We start from the raw sequence: 19,515 nt of genomic DNA on the forward strand, positions 1-19,515 counted from the left end.
CCCCCTCCGATATTTAGAAAAATGTTTCCAATAGACGCCACCACAAGGGACTTATGGCAAACGGTCCCTAAGGTGGAGGGAGCAGTTTCTACCTTAGCTAAGCGTACCACTATCCCGGTGGAGGATAGCTGTGCTTTTTCAGATCCAATGGATAAAAAGTTAGAGGGTTACCTTAAGAAAATGTTTGTTCAACAAGGTTTTATATTGCAACCCCTGGCATGCATTGCGCCGATCACGGCTGCAGCGGCATTCTGGATTGAGTCTCTGGAAGAGAACATTGGTTCAGCTACTCTGGACGACATTACGGACAGGCTTAGAGTCCTTAAACTATCTAATTCATTCATTTCGGAGGCCGTAGTACATCTTACTAAACTTACGGCGAAGAATTCAGGATTCGCCATTCAGGCACGCAGGGCGCTGTGGCTAAAATCCTGGTCAGCTGATGTTACTTCTAAGTCTAAATTGCTTAATATACCTTTCAAATGGCATGACCTTATTCGGGCCCGGGTTGAAAGAGATTATCGCTGACATTACAGGAGGTAAAGGCCATGCCCTGCCTCAGGACAAAGCCAAAGCCAAGACTAGACAGTCTAATTTTCGTTCCTTTCGTAATTTCAAAGCAGGAGCAGCATCAACTTCCTCTGCACCAAAACAGGAAGGAGCTGTTGCTCGCTACAGACAAGGCTGGAAACCTAACCAGTCCTGGAACAAGGGCAAGCAGACTAGGAAACCTGCTGCTGCCCCTAAAACAGCATGAATTGAGGGCCCCCGATCCGGGATCGGATCTAGTGGGGGGCAGACTTTCTCTCTTCGCCCAGGCTTGGGCAAGAGATGTTCAGGATCCCTGGGCGCTAGAGATAATATCTCAGGGATACCTTCTGGACTTCAAATACTCTCCTCCAAGAGAGAGATTTCATCTGTCAAGATTGTCAACAATCCAGACAAAGAAAGAGGCGTTTCTACGCTGCGTACAAGAGCTCTTGTTAATGGGAGTAATCCATCCAGTTCCACGATCGGAACAGGGACAGGGGTTTTACTCAAATCTGTTTGTGGTTCCCAAAAAAAGAGGGAACTTTCAGACCAATCCTGGACTTAAAGATCCTAAACAAATTCCTAAGAGTTCCATCGTTCAAGATGGAGACTATTCGGACAATTTTACCTATGATCCAAGAGGGTCAATACATGACCACTGTAGATTTAAAAGATGCTTACCTTCACATACCGATTCACAAAGATCATTATCGGTACCTAAGGTTTGCCTTCCTAGACAGGCATTACCAGTTTGTGGCTCTTCCATTCGGATTGGCTACAGCTCCAAGAATCTTCACAAAGGTTCTGGGTGCTCTTCTGGCGGTACTAAGACCGCGGGGAATCTCGGTAGCTCCATACCTAGACGACATTCTGATACAAGCTTCAAGCTTTCAAACTGCCAAGTCTCATACAGAGTTAGTGCTGGCATTTCTAAGGTCACATGGATGGAAGGTGAACGAAAAGAAAAGTTCACTCGTTCCACTCACAAGAGTTCCCTTCCTGGGGACTCTTATAGATTCTGTAGAAATGAAGATTTACCTGACAGAGGACAGGCTAACAAGACTTCAAAGTGCTTGCCGCACCCTTCATTCCATTCAACACCCGTCAGTGGCTCAATGCATGGAGGTAATCGGCTTAATGGTAGCGGCAATGGACATAGTACCCTTTGCACGCTTACACCTCAGACCACTGCAACTGTGCATGCTAAGTCAGTGGAATGGGGATTACTCAGACTTATCCCCTTCTCTGAATCTGGATCAAGAGACCAGAAATTCTCTTCTATGGTGGCTTTCTCGGCCACATCTGTCCAGGGGGATGCCATTCAGCAGACCAGACTGGACAATTGTAACAACAGACGCCAGCCTTCTAGGTTGGGGTGCCGTCTGGAATTCTCTGAAGGCTCAGGGACAATGGAGTCAGGAGGAGAGTCTCCTGCCAATAAACATTTTGGAATTGAGAGCAGTTCTCAATGCCCTCCTGGCTTGGCCCCAGTTGACAACTCGGGGGTTCATCAGGTTTCAGTCGGACAACATCACGACTGTAGCTTACATCAACCATCAGGGAGGGACAAGAAGCTCCCTAGCTATGATGGAAGTATCAAAGATAATTTGCTGGGCAGAGTCTCACTCTTGCCACCTGTCAGCAATCCACATCCCGGGAGTGGAGAACTGGGAGGCGGATTTCTTAAGTCGTCAGACTTTTCATCCGGGGGAGTGGGAACTTCATCCGGAGGTCTTTGCCCAAATACTTCGACGTTGGGGCAAACCAGAGATAGATCTCATGGCGTCTCGGCAGAATGCCAAGCTTCCTCGTTACGGGTCCAGATCCAGGGATCCAGGAGCAGTCCTGATAGATGCTCTGACAGCACCTTGGGACTTCAGGATGGCTTACGTGTTTCCACCCTTCCCGTTGCTTCCTCGATTGATTTCCAGAATCAAACAAGAGAGAGCATCAGTGATTCTAATAGCACCTGCGTGGCCACGCAGGACTTGGTATGCAGACCTGGTGGACATGTCATCCTGTCCACCTTGGTCTCTACCTCTGAAACAGGACCTTCTGATACAGGGTCCCTTCAAACATCAAAATCTAACTTCTCTGAAGCTGACTGCTTGGAAATTGAACGCTTGATTTTATCAAGACGTGGATTTTCTGAGTCAGTTATTGATACCTTAATACAGGCTAGGAAACCTGTTACCAGAAAGATTTACCATAAGATATGGCGTAAATACCTATATTGGTGTGAATCCAAAGGTTACTCTTGGAGTAAGGTTAGGATTCCTAGGATATTGTCTTTTCTACAAGAAGTTTTAGAAAAGGGTTTATCTGCTAGTTCATTAAAGGGACAGATCTCAGCTCTGTCCATTCTGTTACACAGACGTCTGTCAGAAGTTCCTGACGTCCAGGCTTTTTGTCAGGCTTTGGCCAGAATTAAGCCTGTGTTTAAAACTGTTGCTCCACCATGGAGTTTAAACCTTGTTCTTAATGTTTTACAGGGCGTTCCGTTTGAACCCCTTCATTCCATTGATATAAAGTTGTTATCTTGGAAAGTTCTATTTTTAATGGCTATTTCCTCGGCTCGAAGAGTCTCTGAATTATCAGCCTTACATTGTGATTCTCCTTATTTGATTTTTCATTCGGATAAGGTAGTCCTGCGTACTAAACCTGGGTTCTTACCTAAGGTAGTTACTAACAGGAATATCAATCAAGAGATTGTTGTTCCTTCTTTATGCCCAAATCCTTCTTCAAAGAAGGAACGTCTACTGCACAACCTGGATGTAGTCCGTGCTCTAAAATTTTACTTACAGGCAACTAAGGAATTTCGACAAACGTCTTCTCTGTTTGTCATTTACTCTGGGCAGAGGAGAGGTCAAAAAGCTTCCGCTACCTCTCTTTCTTTTTGGCTTCGTAGCATAATTCGTTTAGCTTATGAGACTGCTGGACAGCAGCCTCCTGAAAGAATTACAGCTCATTCTACTAGAGCTGTGGCTTCCACTTGGGCCTTCAAGAATGAGGCCTCTGTTGAACAGATTTGCAAGGCTGCAACTTGGTCTTCGCTTCATACTTTTTCCAAATTTTACAAATTTGACACTTTTGCTTCATCGGAGGCTATTTTTGGGAGAAAGGTTCTTCAGGCAGTGGTTCCTTCTGTATAAAGAGCCTGCCTATCCCTCCCGTCATCCGTGTACTTTTGCTTTGGTATTGGTATCCCAGAAGTAATGATGACCCGTGGACTGATCACACTTAACAGAAGAAAACATAATTTATGCTTACCTGATAAATTCCTTTCTTCTGTAGTGTGATCAGTCCACGGCCCGCCCTGTTTTTAAGGCAGGTAAATATTTTTTAATTTATACTCCAGTCACCACTTCACCCTTGGCTTTTCCTTTCTCGTTGGTCCTTGGTCGAATGACTGGGAGTGACGTAGAGGGGAGGAGCTATATGCAGCTCTGCTGGGTGAATCCTCTTGCACTTCCTGTTGGGGAGGAGTAATATCCCAGAAGTAATGATGACTCGTGGACTGATCACACTACAGAAGAAAGGAATTTATCAGGTAAGCATAAATTATGTTTTTCTAAACTTTACATACACTTTCATGAATCACTTTAGTTTGTTTCACTATTTACACAGAATATTAGTTATTTTATTTAACACACTTTGCAATTTCACTTAACATATTAAGCCAAGCTGAATAAATGAATGACTATATAGGCTTTCAAATTCTCCCTTAAAGGATTCCAAAAGTTTCAATTTTTGCATATAAATAAATCATCACAAACGAATCTACACAATTCAAATATCAAAACTTACCCACTTTGACCTTAAAACGAGCGTTATAATCGTTATAAAACTATATATATTATTTTAGCAAAAACGTAATCAAAGCCAAACCCCCTTTTATGCTGCCTTCAATACAAAATTATGTCTCCAATCACAATGCATTTTCGTGCATATAATTATCGCATTGTTCCGTCACCCATTGGTTCGTGCATGCGCAGATAGCCGATTTGATTCCTCAGTAAAGCAAATGAACTACTGGCACAACGCATGCGCTATACAAAATCCTAGCGATTGAATAGCTATTCATTCACACAGGATACGGCTTGTTGTAGAGGATGACATGTAAGATAGATCGCGCATGCGCAGTACGGACAAAGTCGGCCATCTTGATAACTCAGGTTATCATGAATTATTCGTTCTTCAAACCAAAGCTTATAACGGTGGGTTTGGAATTCAATTTATTTTTGAAGCAGAATATAGACAGAATGGTAATAATATGACAAGCAAAGCCAATTACAAATATTAATATCAAAGATTGATAGAGGGATTTAAAATAAGTTTTTTCAATCGTTTAGTGTCCCTTTAATGTCAAATTAATTATATCTTTTTAACACAGACAGTTCTAATGTAAATTCTTCAACATTTTAAACTCTCGTATGAGACTTGTAAAAATGTCTCACTTAGAATCCTCTGCGAGTCCGCTGTACATTGAATTAGCAATATTGTTATTCTTTTAAATTTGCAGCTTGAACATAATTCTTTGTTCTTATAGCATTTTTTCATATGTATGGTTTATAGAGCAATTTCTGTACTATTTTGCTATTTTCTTAGGAAAAGGCTATTTCAACATCCTACTATTTATCGGCGTTTACATTGCATCTTTTGTGTTACTAATATTGATACAAGATTCATACACATATGGCACCTTAGATACAATGCTATCCTTGCTGAACGCCTTAAAGAGTTTTTTCAAAACCCAGTAGTAGCCTGTTTCCATAGACGGTAACAACTGTTCCTTTAACTATAATGAACAGGTGCTAATTTTGCTACGTAAGCAAGTAAGCCTTTTTAAGCTGTTTGTATTTTGACTATGTAAGTCCCTGACGAAGTGCCTCCGGGCAGGAAACGTGTCAGACGTTTGTTCTCAGTGTACCCCTGAGTCTGTTTCACCCTGTGAATGTTAATCTACTGAAAATAAAGTTGATTTTTACCTGCACCGAGGCCTACGGCTGTGATTAGTTCCAACACAGGTAATTTCATTTGTTCATTTAACAACCACAGTAGACTGTGGCAGTTGTTGTGACTGTTGAAAAAACGTTTTTTTGTCATTTATTAATCCGTTTTTGGTTTTAAGGGGTTAATCATCCATTTGCAAGTGGGTGCAATGCTCTGCTAACTAGTTACATACACTGTAAAAATTTCGTTAGTGTAACTGCCTTTTTTCACTGTTATTTCAAAATTTTGTTAAATTTGTTTCTCTTAAAGGCACAGTAACGTTTTTTCTATTGCTTGTTAACTTGGTTGAAAGTGTTTTCCAAGCTTGCTAGTCTCATTGCTAGTCTGTATAAACATGTCTGACACAGAGGAAAATACTTGTTCATTATGTTTAAAAGCCATGGTGGAGCCCCATTGGAGAATGTGTACTAAATGTATTGATTTCACCTTAAACAGTAAAAATCAGTCTTTATCTATAAAAGAATTGTCACCAGAGGGGTCTGTCAAGGGGGAAGTTATGCCGACTAACTCTCCCCACGTGTCGGACCCTTCGCCTCCCGCTCGAGGGACGCACGCTAATATGGCGCCAAGTACATCAGGGATGCCCATAGCGATTACTTTGCAGGACATGGCTGCAATCATGAATAATACCCTGTCACAAGTATTAGCCAGATTGCCAGAATTAAGAGGCAAGCGTGATAGCTCTGGGGTTAGACGAGATACAGAGCGCGTAGATGCTGTAAGAGCCATGTCTGATACTGCGTCACACTATGCAGAACCTGAGGACGGAGAGCTTCAGTCTGTGGGTGACGTCTCTGAATCGGGGAGACCTGATTCAGAGATTTCTAATTTTAAATTTAAGCTTGAGAACCTCCGTGTATTGCTTGGGGAGGTATTAGCTGCTCTGAATGACTGTGACACAATTGCAGTGCCAGAGAAATTGTGTAGGCTGGATAAATACTTTGCAGTGCCGGTGAATACTGATGTTTTTCCAATACCTAAAAGGCTTACAGAAATCATTAGTAAGGAGTGGGATAGACCCGGTGTGTCCTTTTCCCCACCTCCTATATTTAGAAAAATGTTTCCAATAGATGCCACTACACGGGACTTATGGCAGACAGTCCCTAAGGTGGAGGGAGCAGTTTCTACTTTAGCAAAGCGTACCACTATCCCAGTTGAGGACAGTTGTGCTTTTTCAGATCCAATGGATAAAAAATTAGAGGGTTACCTTAAGAAAATGTTTGTTCAACAAGGTTTTATTTTACAGCCCCTTGCATGCATTGCGCCTGTCACTGCTGCGGCGGCATTCTGGTTTGAGGCCCTGGAAGAGGCCATCCATACAGCTCCATTGACTGAAATTATTGACAAGCTTAGAACACTTAAGCTAGCTAATTAATTTGTTTCTGATGCCATTGTTCATTTGACTAAAGTAACGGCTAAGAATTCCAGATTCGCCATCCAGGCGCGTAGGGCGCTATGGCTTAAATCCTGGTCAGCTGATGTGACTTCAAAGTCTAAATTACTTAACATTCCTTTCAAGGGGCAGACCTTATTCGGGCCTGGTTTGAAAGAAATTATTGCTGACATTACTGGAGGTAAAGGTCATACCCTTCCTCAGGACAGGGCCAAATCAAGGGCCAAACAATCTAATTTTCGTGCCTTTCGAAATTTCAAGGCGGGTGCAGCATCAACTCCCTCTACCTCAAAACAAGAGGGAACTTTTGCTCAATCTAAGCAGGCCTGGAAACCTAACCAGTCCTGGAACAAGGGCAAGCAGGCCAGAAAGCCTGCTGCTGCCTCCAAGACAGCATGAAGGAGCGGCCCCCTATCCGATAACGGATCTAGTAGGGGGCAGAATCTCTCTCTTCGCCCAGGCGTGGGCAAGAGATGTTCAGGATCCCTGGGCGTTGGAGATCATATCTCAGGGATATCTTCTGGACTTCAAAGCTTCTCCCCCACAAGGGAGATTTCACCTTTCAAGATTATCTGCAGACCAGATAAAGAAAGAGGCATTCCTAAACTGCGTGCAAGACCTCCTTGTAATGGGAGTGATACATCCAGTTCCGCGGACGGAACAAGGACAAGGATTTTATTCAAATCTGTTTGTGGTTCCCAAAAAAGAGGGAACCTTCAGACCAATTTTGGATTTAAAGATCCTAAACAAATTCCTCAGAGTTCCATCATTCAAGATGGAAACTATTCGAACCATCCTACCCATGATCCAAGAGGGTCAGTACATGACCACAGTGGACTTAAAGGATGCCTACCTTCACATTCCGATTCACAAGAATCATCACCGATTCCTGAGGTTTGCCTTTCTAGACAGGCATTACCAGTTTGTAGCTCTCCCATTCGGGTTGGCTACAGCCCCAAGAATTTTTACAAAGGTTCTGGGCTCACTTCTGGTGGTTCTAAGACCGCGAGGCATAGCGGTGGCTCCTTACCTGGACGACATCCTGATACAGGCGTCCAGCTTTCAAATTGCCAAGTCTCATACAGAGATAGTTCTGGCATTTCTGAGGTCGCATGGGTGGAAAGTGAACGAAGAAAAGAGTTCTCTATTTCCTCTCACAAGGGTTCCCTTCCTAGGGACTCTAATAGATTCTATAGAAATGGAAATTTACCTGACGGAGTCCAGGTTATCAAAACTTCTAAATGCTTGCCGTGTTCTTCACTCCATTCCGTGCCCCACGGTGGCTCAGTGCATGGAAGTAATCGGCTTAATGGTAGCGGCGATGGACATAGTACCATTTGCGCGCCTGCATCTCAGACCTCTGCAATTATGCATGCTCAGTCAGTGGAATGGGGATTACACAGATTTGTCCCCTCTACTAAATCTGGACCAGGAAACCAGAGCTTCTCTTCTCTGGTGGTTATCTCGGGTCCATCTGTCCAAAGGTATGACCTTTCGCAGGCCAGATTGGACCATTGTAACAACAGACGCCAGCCTTCTAGGTTGGGGTGCAGTCTGGAACTCCCTGAAGGCTCAGGGTTCATGGACCCAGGAGGAGAAACTCCTCCCAATAAATATTCTGGAGTTAAGAGCAATATTCAATGCTCTTCTAGCTTGGCCTCAGTTAGCAAAACTGAGGTTCATCAGATTTCAGTCGGACAACATCACGACTGTGGCTTACATCAACCATCAAGGGGGGGCCAGGAGTTCCCTAGCGATGTCAGAAGTCTCCAGGATAATTCGCTGGGCAGAGACCCACTCTTGCCACCTGTCAGCGATCCATATCCCAGGGGTAGAGAACTGGGAGGCGGATTTTCTAAGTCGTCAGACTTTTCATCCGGGGGAGTGGGAACTCCATCCGGAGGTGTTTGCTCAATTGGTGCTCCGTTGGGGCAAACCAGAACTGGATCTCATGGCGTCTCGCCAGAACGCCAAGCTTCCTTGTTACGGATCCAGGTCCAGGGACTCAGAAGCGGCACTAATAGATGCTCTAGCAGCGCCCTGGTTCTACAACCTGGCTTATGTGTTTCCACCGTTTCCTCTGCTCCCTCGTCTGATTGCCAAGATCAAACAGGAGAGAGCGTCGGTGATATTGATAGCGCCTGCGTGGCCACGCAGGACCTGGTATGCAGACCTAGTGGACATGTCATCCTTTCCACCATGGACTCTGCCTCTGAGACAAGACCTTCTAATACAAGGTCCTTTCAATCATCCGAATCTACTTTCTCTGAGACTGACTGCATGGAGATTGAACGCTTGATCCTATCAAAGCGTGGCTTCTCCGAGTCAGTAATTGATACCCTAATACAGGCACGAAAGCCTGTTACCAGGAAAATTTACCACAAGATATGGCGTAAATATCTTTATTGGTGTGAATCCAAGAATTACTCATGGAGTAGGGTTAGGATTCCTAGAATATTGTCCTTCCTCCAAGAGGGTTTGGATAAAGGATTATCAGCTAGTTCTTTAAAAGGGCAGATTTCTGCTCTGTCTATTCTTTTACACAAGCGTCTGGCAGAAGTTCCAGACGTTCAAGCTTTTTGTCAGGCTTTAGTTAGAATTAAGCCTGTGTTTAAACCTGTTGCTACCCCATGGAGCTTAAACTTGGTTCTTAAAGTTCTTCAAGGGGTTCCGTTTGAACCCCTTTATTCTATTGATATCAAACTTCTATCATGGAAAGTTCTTTTTCTGATGGCTATTTCCTCGGCTCGGAGAGTCTCGGAATTATCTGCCTTACATTGTGATTCTCCTTATCTGATCTTTCATTCAGATAAAGTGGTTCTGCGTACAAAACCTGGGTTTTTACCCAAGGTGGTTTCTAACAAGAATATCAATCAGGAGATTGTTGTTCCATCATTATGCCCTAATCCTTCTTCAAAGAAGGAACGCCTTTTGCATAATCTAGATGTAGTCCGTGCATTGAAGTTTTACTTGCAGGCTACTAAAGATTTTTGTCAAACATCTAACCTGTTTGTTGTTTACTCTGGGCAGAGGAGAGGTCAAAAGGCCTCGGCAACCTCTCTTTCCTTTTGGCTTCGGAGTATAATCTGTTTAGCGTATGAAACTGCTGGACAGCAGCCCCCTGAAAGAATTACAGCTCATTCTACTAGAGCTGTGGTTTCCACCTGGGCCTTTAAAAATTAGGTCTCTGTTGAACAGATTTGCAAGGCTGCGACTTGGTCTTCGCTTCATACCTTTTCAAAATTTTACAAATTTGATACTTTTGCTTCTTCGGAGGCTGTTTTTGGGAGAAAGGTTCTACAGGCAGTGGTTCCTTCCGTTTAAGTTCCTGCCTTGTCCCTCCCATCATCCGTGTACTTTAGCTTTGGTATTGGTATCCCATAAGTAATGGATGACCCGTGGACTGAATACACTTAACAAGAGAAAACATAATTTATGCTTACCTGATAAATTTATTTCTCTTGTAGTGTATTCAGTCCACGGCCGCCCTGTCTTTTTTAAGGCAGATCTAAATTTTAATTAAAACTCCAGTCACCACTGCACCCTATGGTTTCTCCTTTCTTGTCTTGTTTCGGTCGAATGACTGGATATGACATGTGAGGGGAGGAGCTATATAGCAGCTCTGCTGTGGGTGATCCTCTTGCAACGTCCTGTTGGGGAGGAGAATATCCCACAAGTAATGGATGATCCGTGGACTGGATACACTACAAGAGAAATAAATTTATCAGGTAATCATAAATTATGTTTTTATATGGAATTTTTATTTATATATTTTGTGTGCAGGACACGTTTTCATTGTTCACTGTAAGATGTGATTGAACTGCGCATGCGCGTATTTATTAGCCGCAGCAAAATCCGACAGGACAACTTCCTCATCAGAATTTGCTACCGCTCAGTGTGCATGCTGCTAATTACATAATTGTATTCCACACATTCCTTTTTAACATATGTGGAGTGCCATTACATTATAGAGAGCATGTGCACTGAGAGGTAGCAAATTCTGTTAAGGTAGCAAAATCTGATAGAACACCGGTGTTTTATCAAATTCTGCTCCTTTGTCAGAATCTGCTTCCTCTGAGTGCGCATGCTCTGTATGACATAATTGCACTCCACATATGTTAATTAGGAATGTGTGGAATGCGATTATGTCAATCAGCAACATGCGCACTCAGAGGGAGCAGATTCTGACAAGGAAGTTGTGTCTGAACTTACTGCCGCGCTATGAGATGCGCGCATGTGCTGTTGAAATGTAATACTGTCAAACAAATTAAATATAGAAAGCCCTAGACGAATGAGAAGGGTGAAACGCGCGTAGCGCTGTAAGTCACGCCCCTGTCTGGGAAGGTAGCGTGTTACGTTTGCATGCAGACGATAATGGAGCCTGCTAACTTTTGACACCCTGATTGAAGTTCAGCAAAGTGTCCAGTCCCAGTATTGTAGTGTCTGTGCAGCAAACGGTGAGCTTTGCAACAAGCCGTATGAGTGGAAAACTTTTCAAGTACACACCTGTGCGAATCCGGTGAGTATAACGAGTATATGGTCCGGTGAGCTGTGGGCTTTGTACGCCTTTTTGAAACCCGGTCTTGAATGGGCACTCAAGGAGGAATTCCACTGCTTTACATTTAATAACACCTGACGAAATGTATACACGCTCTGGTATGTTTGCTTTAACCAAGGATTACCCTGCACAACTAACCAACTTTTGCTTTTGTTTTGCTGGGCTCGACTAACGACCAGCTTGTTTACTCAATTGAAATTTGCTGGACACTTGTTCACTTCCTTTTTCACTTTTTGTGGACAATACAACCACAGTGTCAAATATATGTGGTATATTTCTGGACTTCTATACCAGGAACCTCTAATAAGGGCTTAATAATTGTCTGCTATTTATAGGATTGCTCACATTTTGTTTTGTTTCATTTTTGTAGTATGTATCAAATCTTATGCTACATTAATCATGTTTAAATAACTGTGTTTAATCAATAAACATTCTCTGTTTTTGTTCTGTTTCCTGAGAATCTGGGCTCTTCGTGATTATATGCACACTAGTAGTTTTGTTGCTTTTTGTCCTATAAATAGGTTTGTGCTGGATTAGTCCATCTTTATATTTCCGTCAATTTTTTCAATATATATATATATTTATCTATGTATATATATATATATATATATATATATATATATATATATATATATACAGTATATACACATACAGGACACAGTTCAAAGGCTTGTCATGGTGATGAAAAATACGACAGTGAAAGCACATCGTCGCATTTTTCATTACCGTGAGAAGTGATTGAACTTGTATGTATATATATTTATATATATATATATATATATGCACTTTTAAATGCACTTTTAATTTGTTTGACAGTATTACATTTTAAACAGCGCATGCGCACATCTCGTAGCGGCAGCAAGATCCAACACAACTTCCTTGTCAGAATCTGCTCCCTCTGAGTGCGCATGTTGCTGATTGACATTCCACACATTCCTAATTAACATATGTGGAGTGCAATTAAGTCATACAGAGCATGCGCACTCAGAGGGAGCAGATTCTGACAAAGGAGCAGAATCTGATAGAACACCGGCTCTCAGCTCCAGAAGTAAACAATGAGTCTCGTGATTCATTGTTTACACTGGAGCCAATAGCAGACATTTGTGCATGCTTATTTTGCTCAAGATCGGGAGCGCACATTGCTGCCTACGTAGAGCAGGTGGAACCTGGGACGACCTACTTCACACATAGGAAGAAAGCAGGAAATGGAAGGGGTGGAGGAAGGACCCATATCAAGTGAGCATAAAATATAGATTTTGTTTTTAAAGTAGATAAATAATAATAAAATAAAAAAACTCAGATTTTATTATAAATGTTAAAACATATTCACTGACTTATTCTGGATACATGAAATTTACCATCACTTTAAATTTACTATCAGTTTAAATAATAAATAAATTCACACTGAGCATGCATTTTTAAACAACCTTCCAATTTACTTCTATTAGCTCATTTTCTTTGTTTTCTTGGTATCCTTTGTTGAATAGTATATTGATTTGAGTTAAGGAGCATGCATGTATCTTTAGCATTCTGTGGCAGCAATGTTTGCAACTATGTGTAACATTGCTATAAACAATGTTGTAAACACTGCTGCCAGATGACTAAAGACATTCGCATGCTCCTAAACTAACCTAAAATTACTCTTTAATAAAGAATACTAAGAAAACTAAGCAAAATTGATAATTCAAGTAAATAGGAATGTTGTTTAAATCCCATGCTTTATCCAATCTTAGTATTGCTTTTACTGCCCTTTTAATGTTAAAACTCAACAGAGAGAGCGCCACATCACCCTCATTTTTTTTGTTCCTTATGCCATTTTGATCTCCTGATGGCCACATTTCCTCCCTCATCTGTAAGAGGTTATGTGCCTTATTTTGGTTCTTATATGGGGGTTCTAAAGACTCTTATAGCACAGAAGATCCTAAAGTTCCACTAGTTATAAGATGTCTGACATTTATGTAGAAGTCTACTATTTAGATTGGCATATAAGCTTTTTTGAAAGAGCTGATTCTCTACTTTTATATGAAGGGTGTTGTGTGTATATGGTGTATACCTTTAAGGCAGTGCTTTCCAAACTGTGTGTCGGGACACACTAGTGTGTCGGCAGCAGTGTGTAGGTGTGTCCCTGCTTCAGCACAATTTTTTTTAAATTTAATTTTTTTTAAAATTTTTTTTTGGTTTCTGACTTTCCGCCTGCCTGCTACGCATATCACATGGTTGACACATGATTGATACCTAGTGGGTCACAGATCATCTTAACCAACTATTCCCATTGGCGGCTTTGGCGGCACATTGGCTCCTGACTGCACGTGTAGTCTCCTTAATTGGTTTGTGACTGCATGTGTAGTCAGTGAGTGGGACAGCAATGTGTTTGCAGCGCGGACAGTAGTCAGTAGGGCTCACGGAGCTCTGAGGGCGGCAGCTTAAATGCTGAGCTGAAGTCAGAGGGTTTTTTTTGCAGCTAGCTCCCAGTAGTGCATTGCTGCTCCTGCTCTTGATATATGGATAGGAAGCAGAAGCTTAAAAATGCTTGATGATGAAATGCGAGTGTCTTTATCTAATATTCCACCAAATATTCAGAAATTGTGTTCATTCCATCAACCTCATAAATCCCATTAAAATAGTAATTAGCTATTGGTGTTATTAAACTTTTTTTAATTCTTGCACATACATATTGTGACTTGTAAATACATATTATTATTATATAATTTATGTATGTGTCCGTATATTTTAAAACAAGTTAGTTTAACCTCCTTTTTGCTAGTACAACTTAATTACTGTGTCGCAAAATGATGTAGGTCTAAAAAGTGTGTCACCAACATGAAAAGTTTGGAAAGCTCTGCTTTAAGGTATCGGAATTGCTAGTTCCCTTTTGGAAAATGCGGATTGCAATATTATGCCAATCATCTACCAATGGCAGGGGCACAAATCCCCTTGTGTAAAGTTAGTCACACCCTTTTTTCAAAAAGCCATTACTATGGTTGATCATCTGCACATTAGATGACCCAGTGGTTCTGTTTTCAAAGGTTGGGATTTTCCTCTTTCAATTTAGAGGTCTTAAACCTTCTTAGATGAAGACATAGTGGAGTAGCTTGACTGTGACTTCTATAAATAATTGTGCACATGTACATTGGTATACTAATTAAAACTGAAATGAGTTCAAATGATGTTTTTTTTGCACTCTTCAAACGATCAATCTCACGTATCACTGTGAGTCGCTATATGAATATCTGTGTGCAATTTCTTTTTAGAGATCAATGAATGTGCAGTGGATCCTTACATTTGTGGAGAAGGTCAGTGCATCAACCTACCAGTAGGTTACACATGTAGCTGCCAAAATGGGTATAAGCTGAATGAACAAGAGACGAAGTGCATTGGTAAGTTACATATTTCTATTCTTCTATCTTTGTTGGCTTTTAAGTTCAAGGTGAACAATTCTATAATAAAAAATGTATACTTTAGTAGCCAAAAATGTTTGACTTAAAAGAGATTTTGAATATTTGTTTTACTCAAGATCCATATATTCTTTTGACCTTATTAAGGGAGATAATTCATCACCTATAATAGAAGAGAAACTATTGTTTTCAGTGTCTGGAGAAAATCATGTCTGTTCTCATGCACATAAATGAACATCTTATGTATAAATTTTTACATTTCATGTATAGAGAAGAATATATTCTTTTTTAGGGTTTTACATTCCTGCAATGAAAATCAGCAGCCATTCATGTTTGTAGAAAATATAAGAACATACTATATCTCTGAACAATTCTGTGGACATAAAAAAAAAAAGATGCTTTAAATTTTCCTGGTTCCTGGAATGAGTGGAACTGAAAATGTGTGCTCTGGGGACTTGGATTGGTGGGAATGATTGGTGGGAAAACACGGTAACTCAAAGGAGCCCTCTGGAGGGGAGAAAAGCCTGCACCTAACCTAACCCTTATGCACTATAGATTTGCAGGAAATTGTTCGATCAATAGCCACACATTTATATGCAGCCCTTAAGACTCAAAATGATACATAAGTTGAGCAGAGTTTGTTTGTTCTATTTCTCCATTGGACCATGTCATGCGAATATTCTCTCTTGCAAATCTTTATAAACATAGCAGCTTTATGGAATTTTAACTTGCTTTTGGATGCGTTAGACATCTACTCACCACAATCATGGAAGTTAAAGGTGTGTCATGGTTCTATTGCCCCATACTATCGCAAGCACTTTGCAGTGCTAAATACATTACAAAAGGCTACTTTTTATTGCATTTTATTGGAGCCATGTGTGTGTACAGCTCATAGATCATATACTCCAATTGACTCCTGAGTTAAAGCTGATATATAAATGATAAAACAGCCTTAATTAATATTGTTTTGTAGCAGTATGTTCGTGGTAGTATTGTAAATTAGGTTCCTTTAAGAGAGGCAAAGAAGAGGCGCTATAAACAGGGAAGTAATAAGTCCGTAGTATAGTGTATTATAGAAGCTGTTCATAATTACCAGATATTTCTGTTAACTGATTGTGAATGATAAGCACGGCCTAAACAACATCAGGTTGTATTAGCCACCTATTTTGAGGCATAAACACTAGAAGGGGACAAAGCATTTAAAATGCCTAAACAATGATTATAACCTATAAATTCATCTGTTTAAAATGATCCTGTTTCTAAGAGCAATGTACTTTATTGTAATGTTACCATTGTTAATTTGTAAAGAATGTATCAAAAAAATATGAGTGATAATCTACAACTATTAATTTGGCACATGAACACTAGAACTTAGTATATCCCAGACTTAAGATCTCATTGTCTACAAAGCTATACAATATACCTAGCATCTAATACTACACAGCCTCCGATTCTTAATTTATTTTTATTTAAAGACAATTATAGCTTGGAGGAATGTAGGTCCTATTTTTCTCTGTTCTTACAATTGACTATAAATGTAACTTTGCAGTGTGAATAGGAGAATTCTTGTTTCCGTTTCAGAGATCAAGAAGGAATCTAAACCAATGATCATAATCAGTAATGAATTTTCTAGAATTAAAGTACCAATACAGTAAACATTTTAGGCATTAAAGACAATGCACTCTATTAATCAATAACTCCTACATTCACTCACTCATGTGGAGATTTATCCTTTAGACCAGGGGTCATCAATTGTGCTCTCAGCATCATGGGAAATGTAGTTCCAAAACCTCTGGAGGGCCACAATTGATGATCCCTGCTTTAGACACATATTTAAAGACTCTGTGCAGTTATGTTTGTTTTCCATAGTCTAAATGTCATTGCTTTTCTGTTTCGTAAATCTTCATTGGTAAAGTCCTACTATGGTGAGCCAGGAAAAATGGAAATTAAATCAGTCTTACCAAACCCCCCTATAATAGGGGCCAGTCTGCATTTATAATCTCTATTTAAGTAAGTGATTTCGTTTTTGGTTTATTTATTGTTTATTATAAACATTTTGTTCTAGAAGGTTTCTAAATGTGCCATATACCGTTACAAATATTAATCACAAAACTAGGAATATAAAAATAAAATTGTTTAGCAAATAGCAGTTATTGATAAACAATATATTTTAAGTAAAACAAAGATTTAACATTTTTATGCAGACATCAACGAGTGTATCCAGGATTCCAGGCTCTGTTCATATGGGCGCTGCGAAAATACAAGAGGAAGCTTCTTGTGCATTTGTTATGATGGGTATATGGCCAATGAACAAGGAACAGATTGCATTGGTATGTCACTTTTGTAAAGCAATTATTAACTTTCATATTAAGTATTAACAATGGGCTAGATTCATTTACACTCACTAGGCTGCCAAGGGCCCTCGTATGTTATGTCATCTCACGGTCGGGTCTCGCTATGTCAAAGCTCATTAGGTTGTATCATTTTAATTTTGTTTATTTCCTTAAATTTTTTTCAAATTATCTTGTGTGCATAATTTAGAGTTGGACTGTTTTATAGAAGATCTTATTTTCTTTCCTTTTTCTTTATTTGTTTTATAACTTCTTCTAAATATTTTTGTGCTAAGTTGCAGTGATTTTTTTTCAGCGAGATAATAGTTTCAGAATTTATTTTTTTAAATCTATGCCATTGTTTACCTATAAAGTAAATAAAAAACATGTAGTGCAGGTAATGTAATAAAATATCAATGATTAAATGTACAAAATCAGGTTTGTAAAAATATGACTCTTATTTTTTTTTTTTTTTGTATTTACTATTTTTTGAGCCTGTGTTTGTACTGGATTGGAAGTCCGGAATTGGTTATTTGTGTATCTCATTAGATCAACTGATTGCATTATCTGCATATTTTCAGACATGTATTACATTATATAAACTGTGACCGTATATATTTATTCTCATACAATATATTTTGTACATTTACATAATGCTTCTTACTGTTAATCATTTTCTCTGTAGTTCTTTTCACCTATTGTACACTTCACTGTTCTAGATTTACTAATATTATATAAAAGTGCAGTGGAACAGATTCACTAAAATCCGTAGATATTTTATAGTGAGACTATAGTAGGTGATTAAGTGGTCTGTAGCCATGTAATTGGCTAAACTGTCTTCTGAAAATTCAGAGAAAAAAACATGGCAGCCATGTGAGGAACCGTGCAGAAGGAGTTTTAAAGGGGGTTAAGATTGCAGCCACATTATAACTTAATACAAATTTTAGATTTATAAGGCACACACGTTTCAATTGTAAACAAAAAAGTAATTTCTTTGTTTACTATCCCTTTAATTTATTTATGATTTACCACAGCTTTTGCTAAGTTTTTTATTCACAACCGGCTCCACAAATATCTATTATGCTGCAAAATCTGATACCAAAATATGAAATCAATAGAAAAATAAGGGAATTTGGAAGTGATTTCTATCTCTTCTGAGCTTTGTTCTGACATTTATTTAACATGAGTGTTCAGAAAATCTCATGGTAATGTTATGGAACATGGTTTTACTGATATTTCCATAGAATATGTTTCTAAAATATGTAACTGAATGCCACTTATAGGACAGAGTTTCACAGTATCTTTACCTGAGCATTGGCTGTGAAAAAAAAATAAAAGAAAATTACAGCCATTTATTAAATAAATGGACGTAAAAATGTCAAAATGCTACTTTCTTGACTTAGATGAAACAATTTGCTTCTGTTCAGGATACCAGGAGAACGAAGAAAAAATTATAGTAGGCGTAAATTAGAAAGTTGCTTAAAATTGCATGCTCTATCTGAATCATGAAAGAAAAAAAATTGGGTTTAGTATCCCTTTAAGGAAAATATACAACAACATTACAATATACATTCAATATTTATTTTCACTACCTTGCTATAAAATACATCTAAAAAAAAATCAGCTTGTTCCACTACCTCCAGAGAGGTTGACATGCATTTGGCATGCTTAAAGGAACACTGTAACCAATTTTTTTCTTTTGTGATTCAGATAGAGCATGACATTTTAAGCAACTTTCTAATTTATTCCTATTATCAAATGTTCTTTATTCTCTTGGTATCTTTATTTGAAATGCAAGAATGTAAGTTCAGATGCCGGCCCATTTTTGGTGAACAGCCTAGGTTGTCCTTGCTGATTGGTGGATAAATTCATCCACCAATCAAAAACTGCTGTCCAGAGTCCTGAACCAAGAAAAAAGCTTAGATGCCTTCTTTTTCATATAAAGATAGCAAGAGAAAGAAGAAACATTGATAATAGGAGTAAATTAGAAAGTTGCTTAAAATTGCATGCTCTATCTGAATCACGAAAGAAAATTTTTGGGTTCAGTGTCCCTTTAAGTATGATATTTATCTACCCCTACAACATTATATGCAGTGACTGCTTAGATCAGAGAACAAACTCATTTGCATCTTCCCCTAATTGACCGCTGCAAAGGAGAACAGGAACAGAAATTCCATCAGGCTTTTCAAGGAGAGTTTCTCCTTCTGGAATATTTCAGATTTCAAAGGGACTAATAAACACCTTTTACTTTTGTGTAAAAATTGTGCTTTGTCCTACGCTCCCTAGAGAGAGCAA

The 19,515-nt window shown here is 39.5% G+C and overlaps 1 protein-coding gene across 6 annotated transcripts in view; it reads left to right on the forward strand.

Moving 5' to 3' along the window:
• The window catches only part of LTBP1 (latent transforming growth factor beta binding protein 1), a 596,328-nt gene that overhangs the window by 474,462 nt on the left and 102,351 nt on the right, over positions 1-19,515 (forward strand). For all 6 annotated transcript variants that reach the window (XM_053711864.1, XM_053711861.1, XM_053711862.1 and 3 more), the window contains 2 exons: positions 14,747-14,872; positions 17,095-17,220. In XM_053711864.1, the coding sequence (XP_053567839.1) occupies positions 14,747-14,872; positions 17,095-17,220 (252 nt within the window). The remainder of the gene's footprint in view (positions 1-14,746; positions 14,873-17,094; positions 17,221-19,515) is intronic.

The sequence above is a fragment of the Bombina bombina genome, chromosome 4 (assembly GCF_027579735.1).
Source record: "Bombina bombina isolate aBomBom1 chromosome 4, aBomBom1.pri, whole genome shotgun sequence".
NCBI classification, from domain to species: Eukaryota; Metazoa; Chordata; class Amphibia; order Anura; family Bombinatoridae; genus Bombina; species Bombina bombina.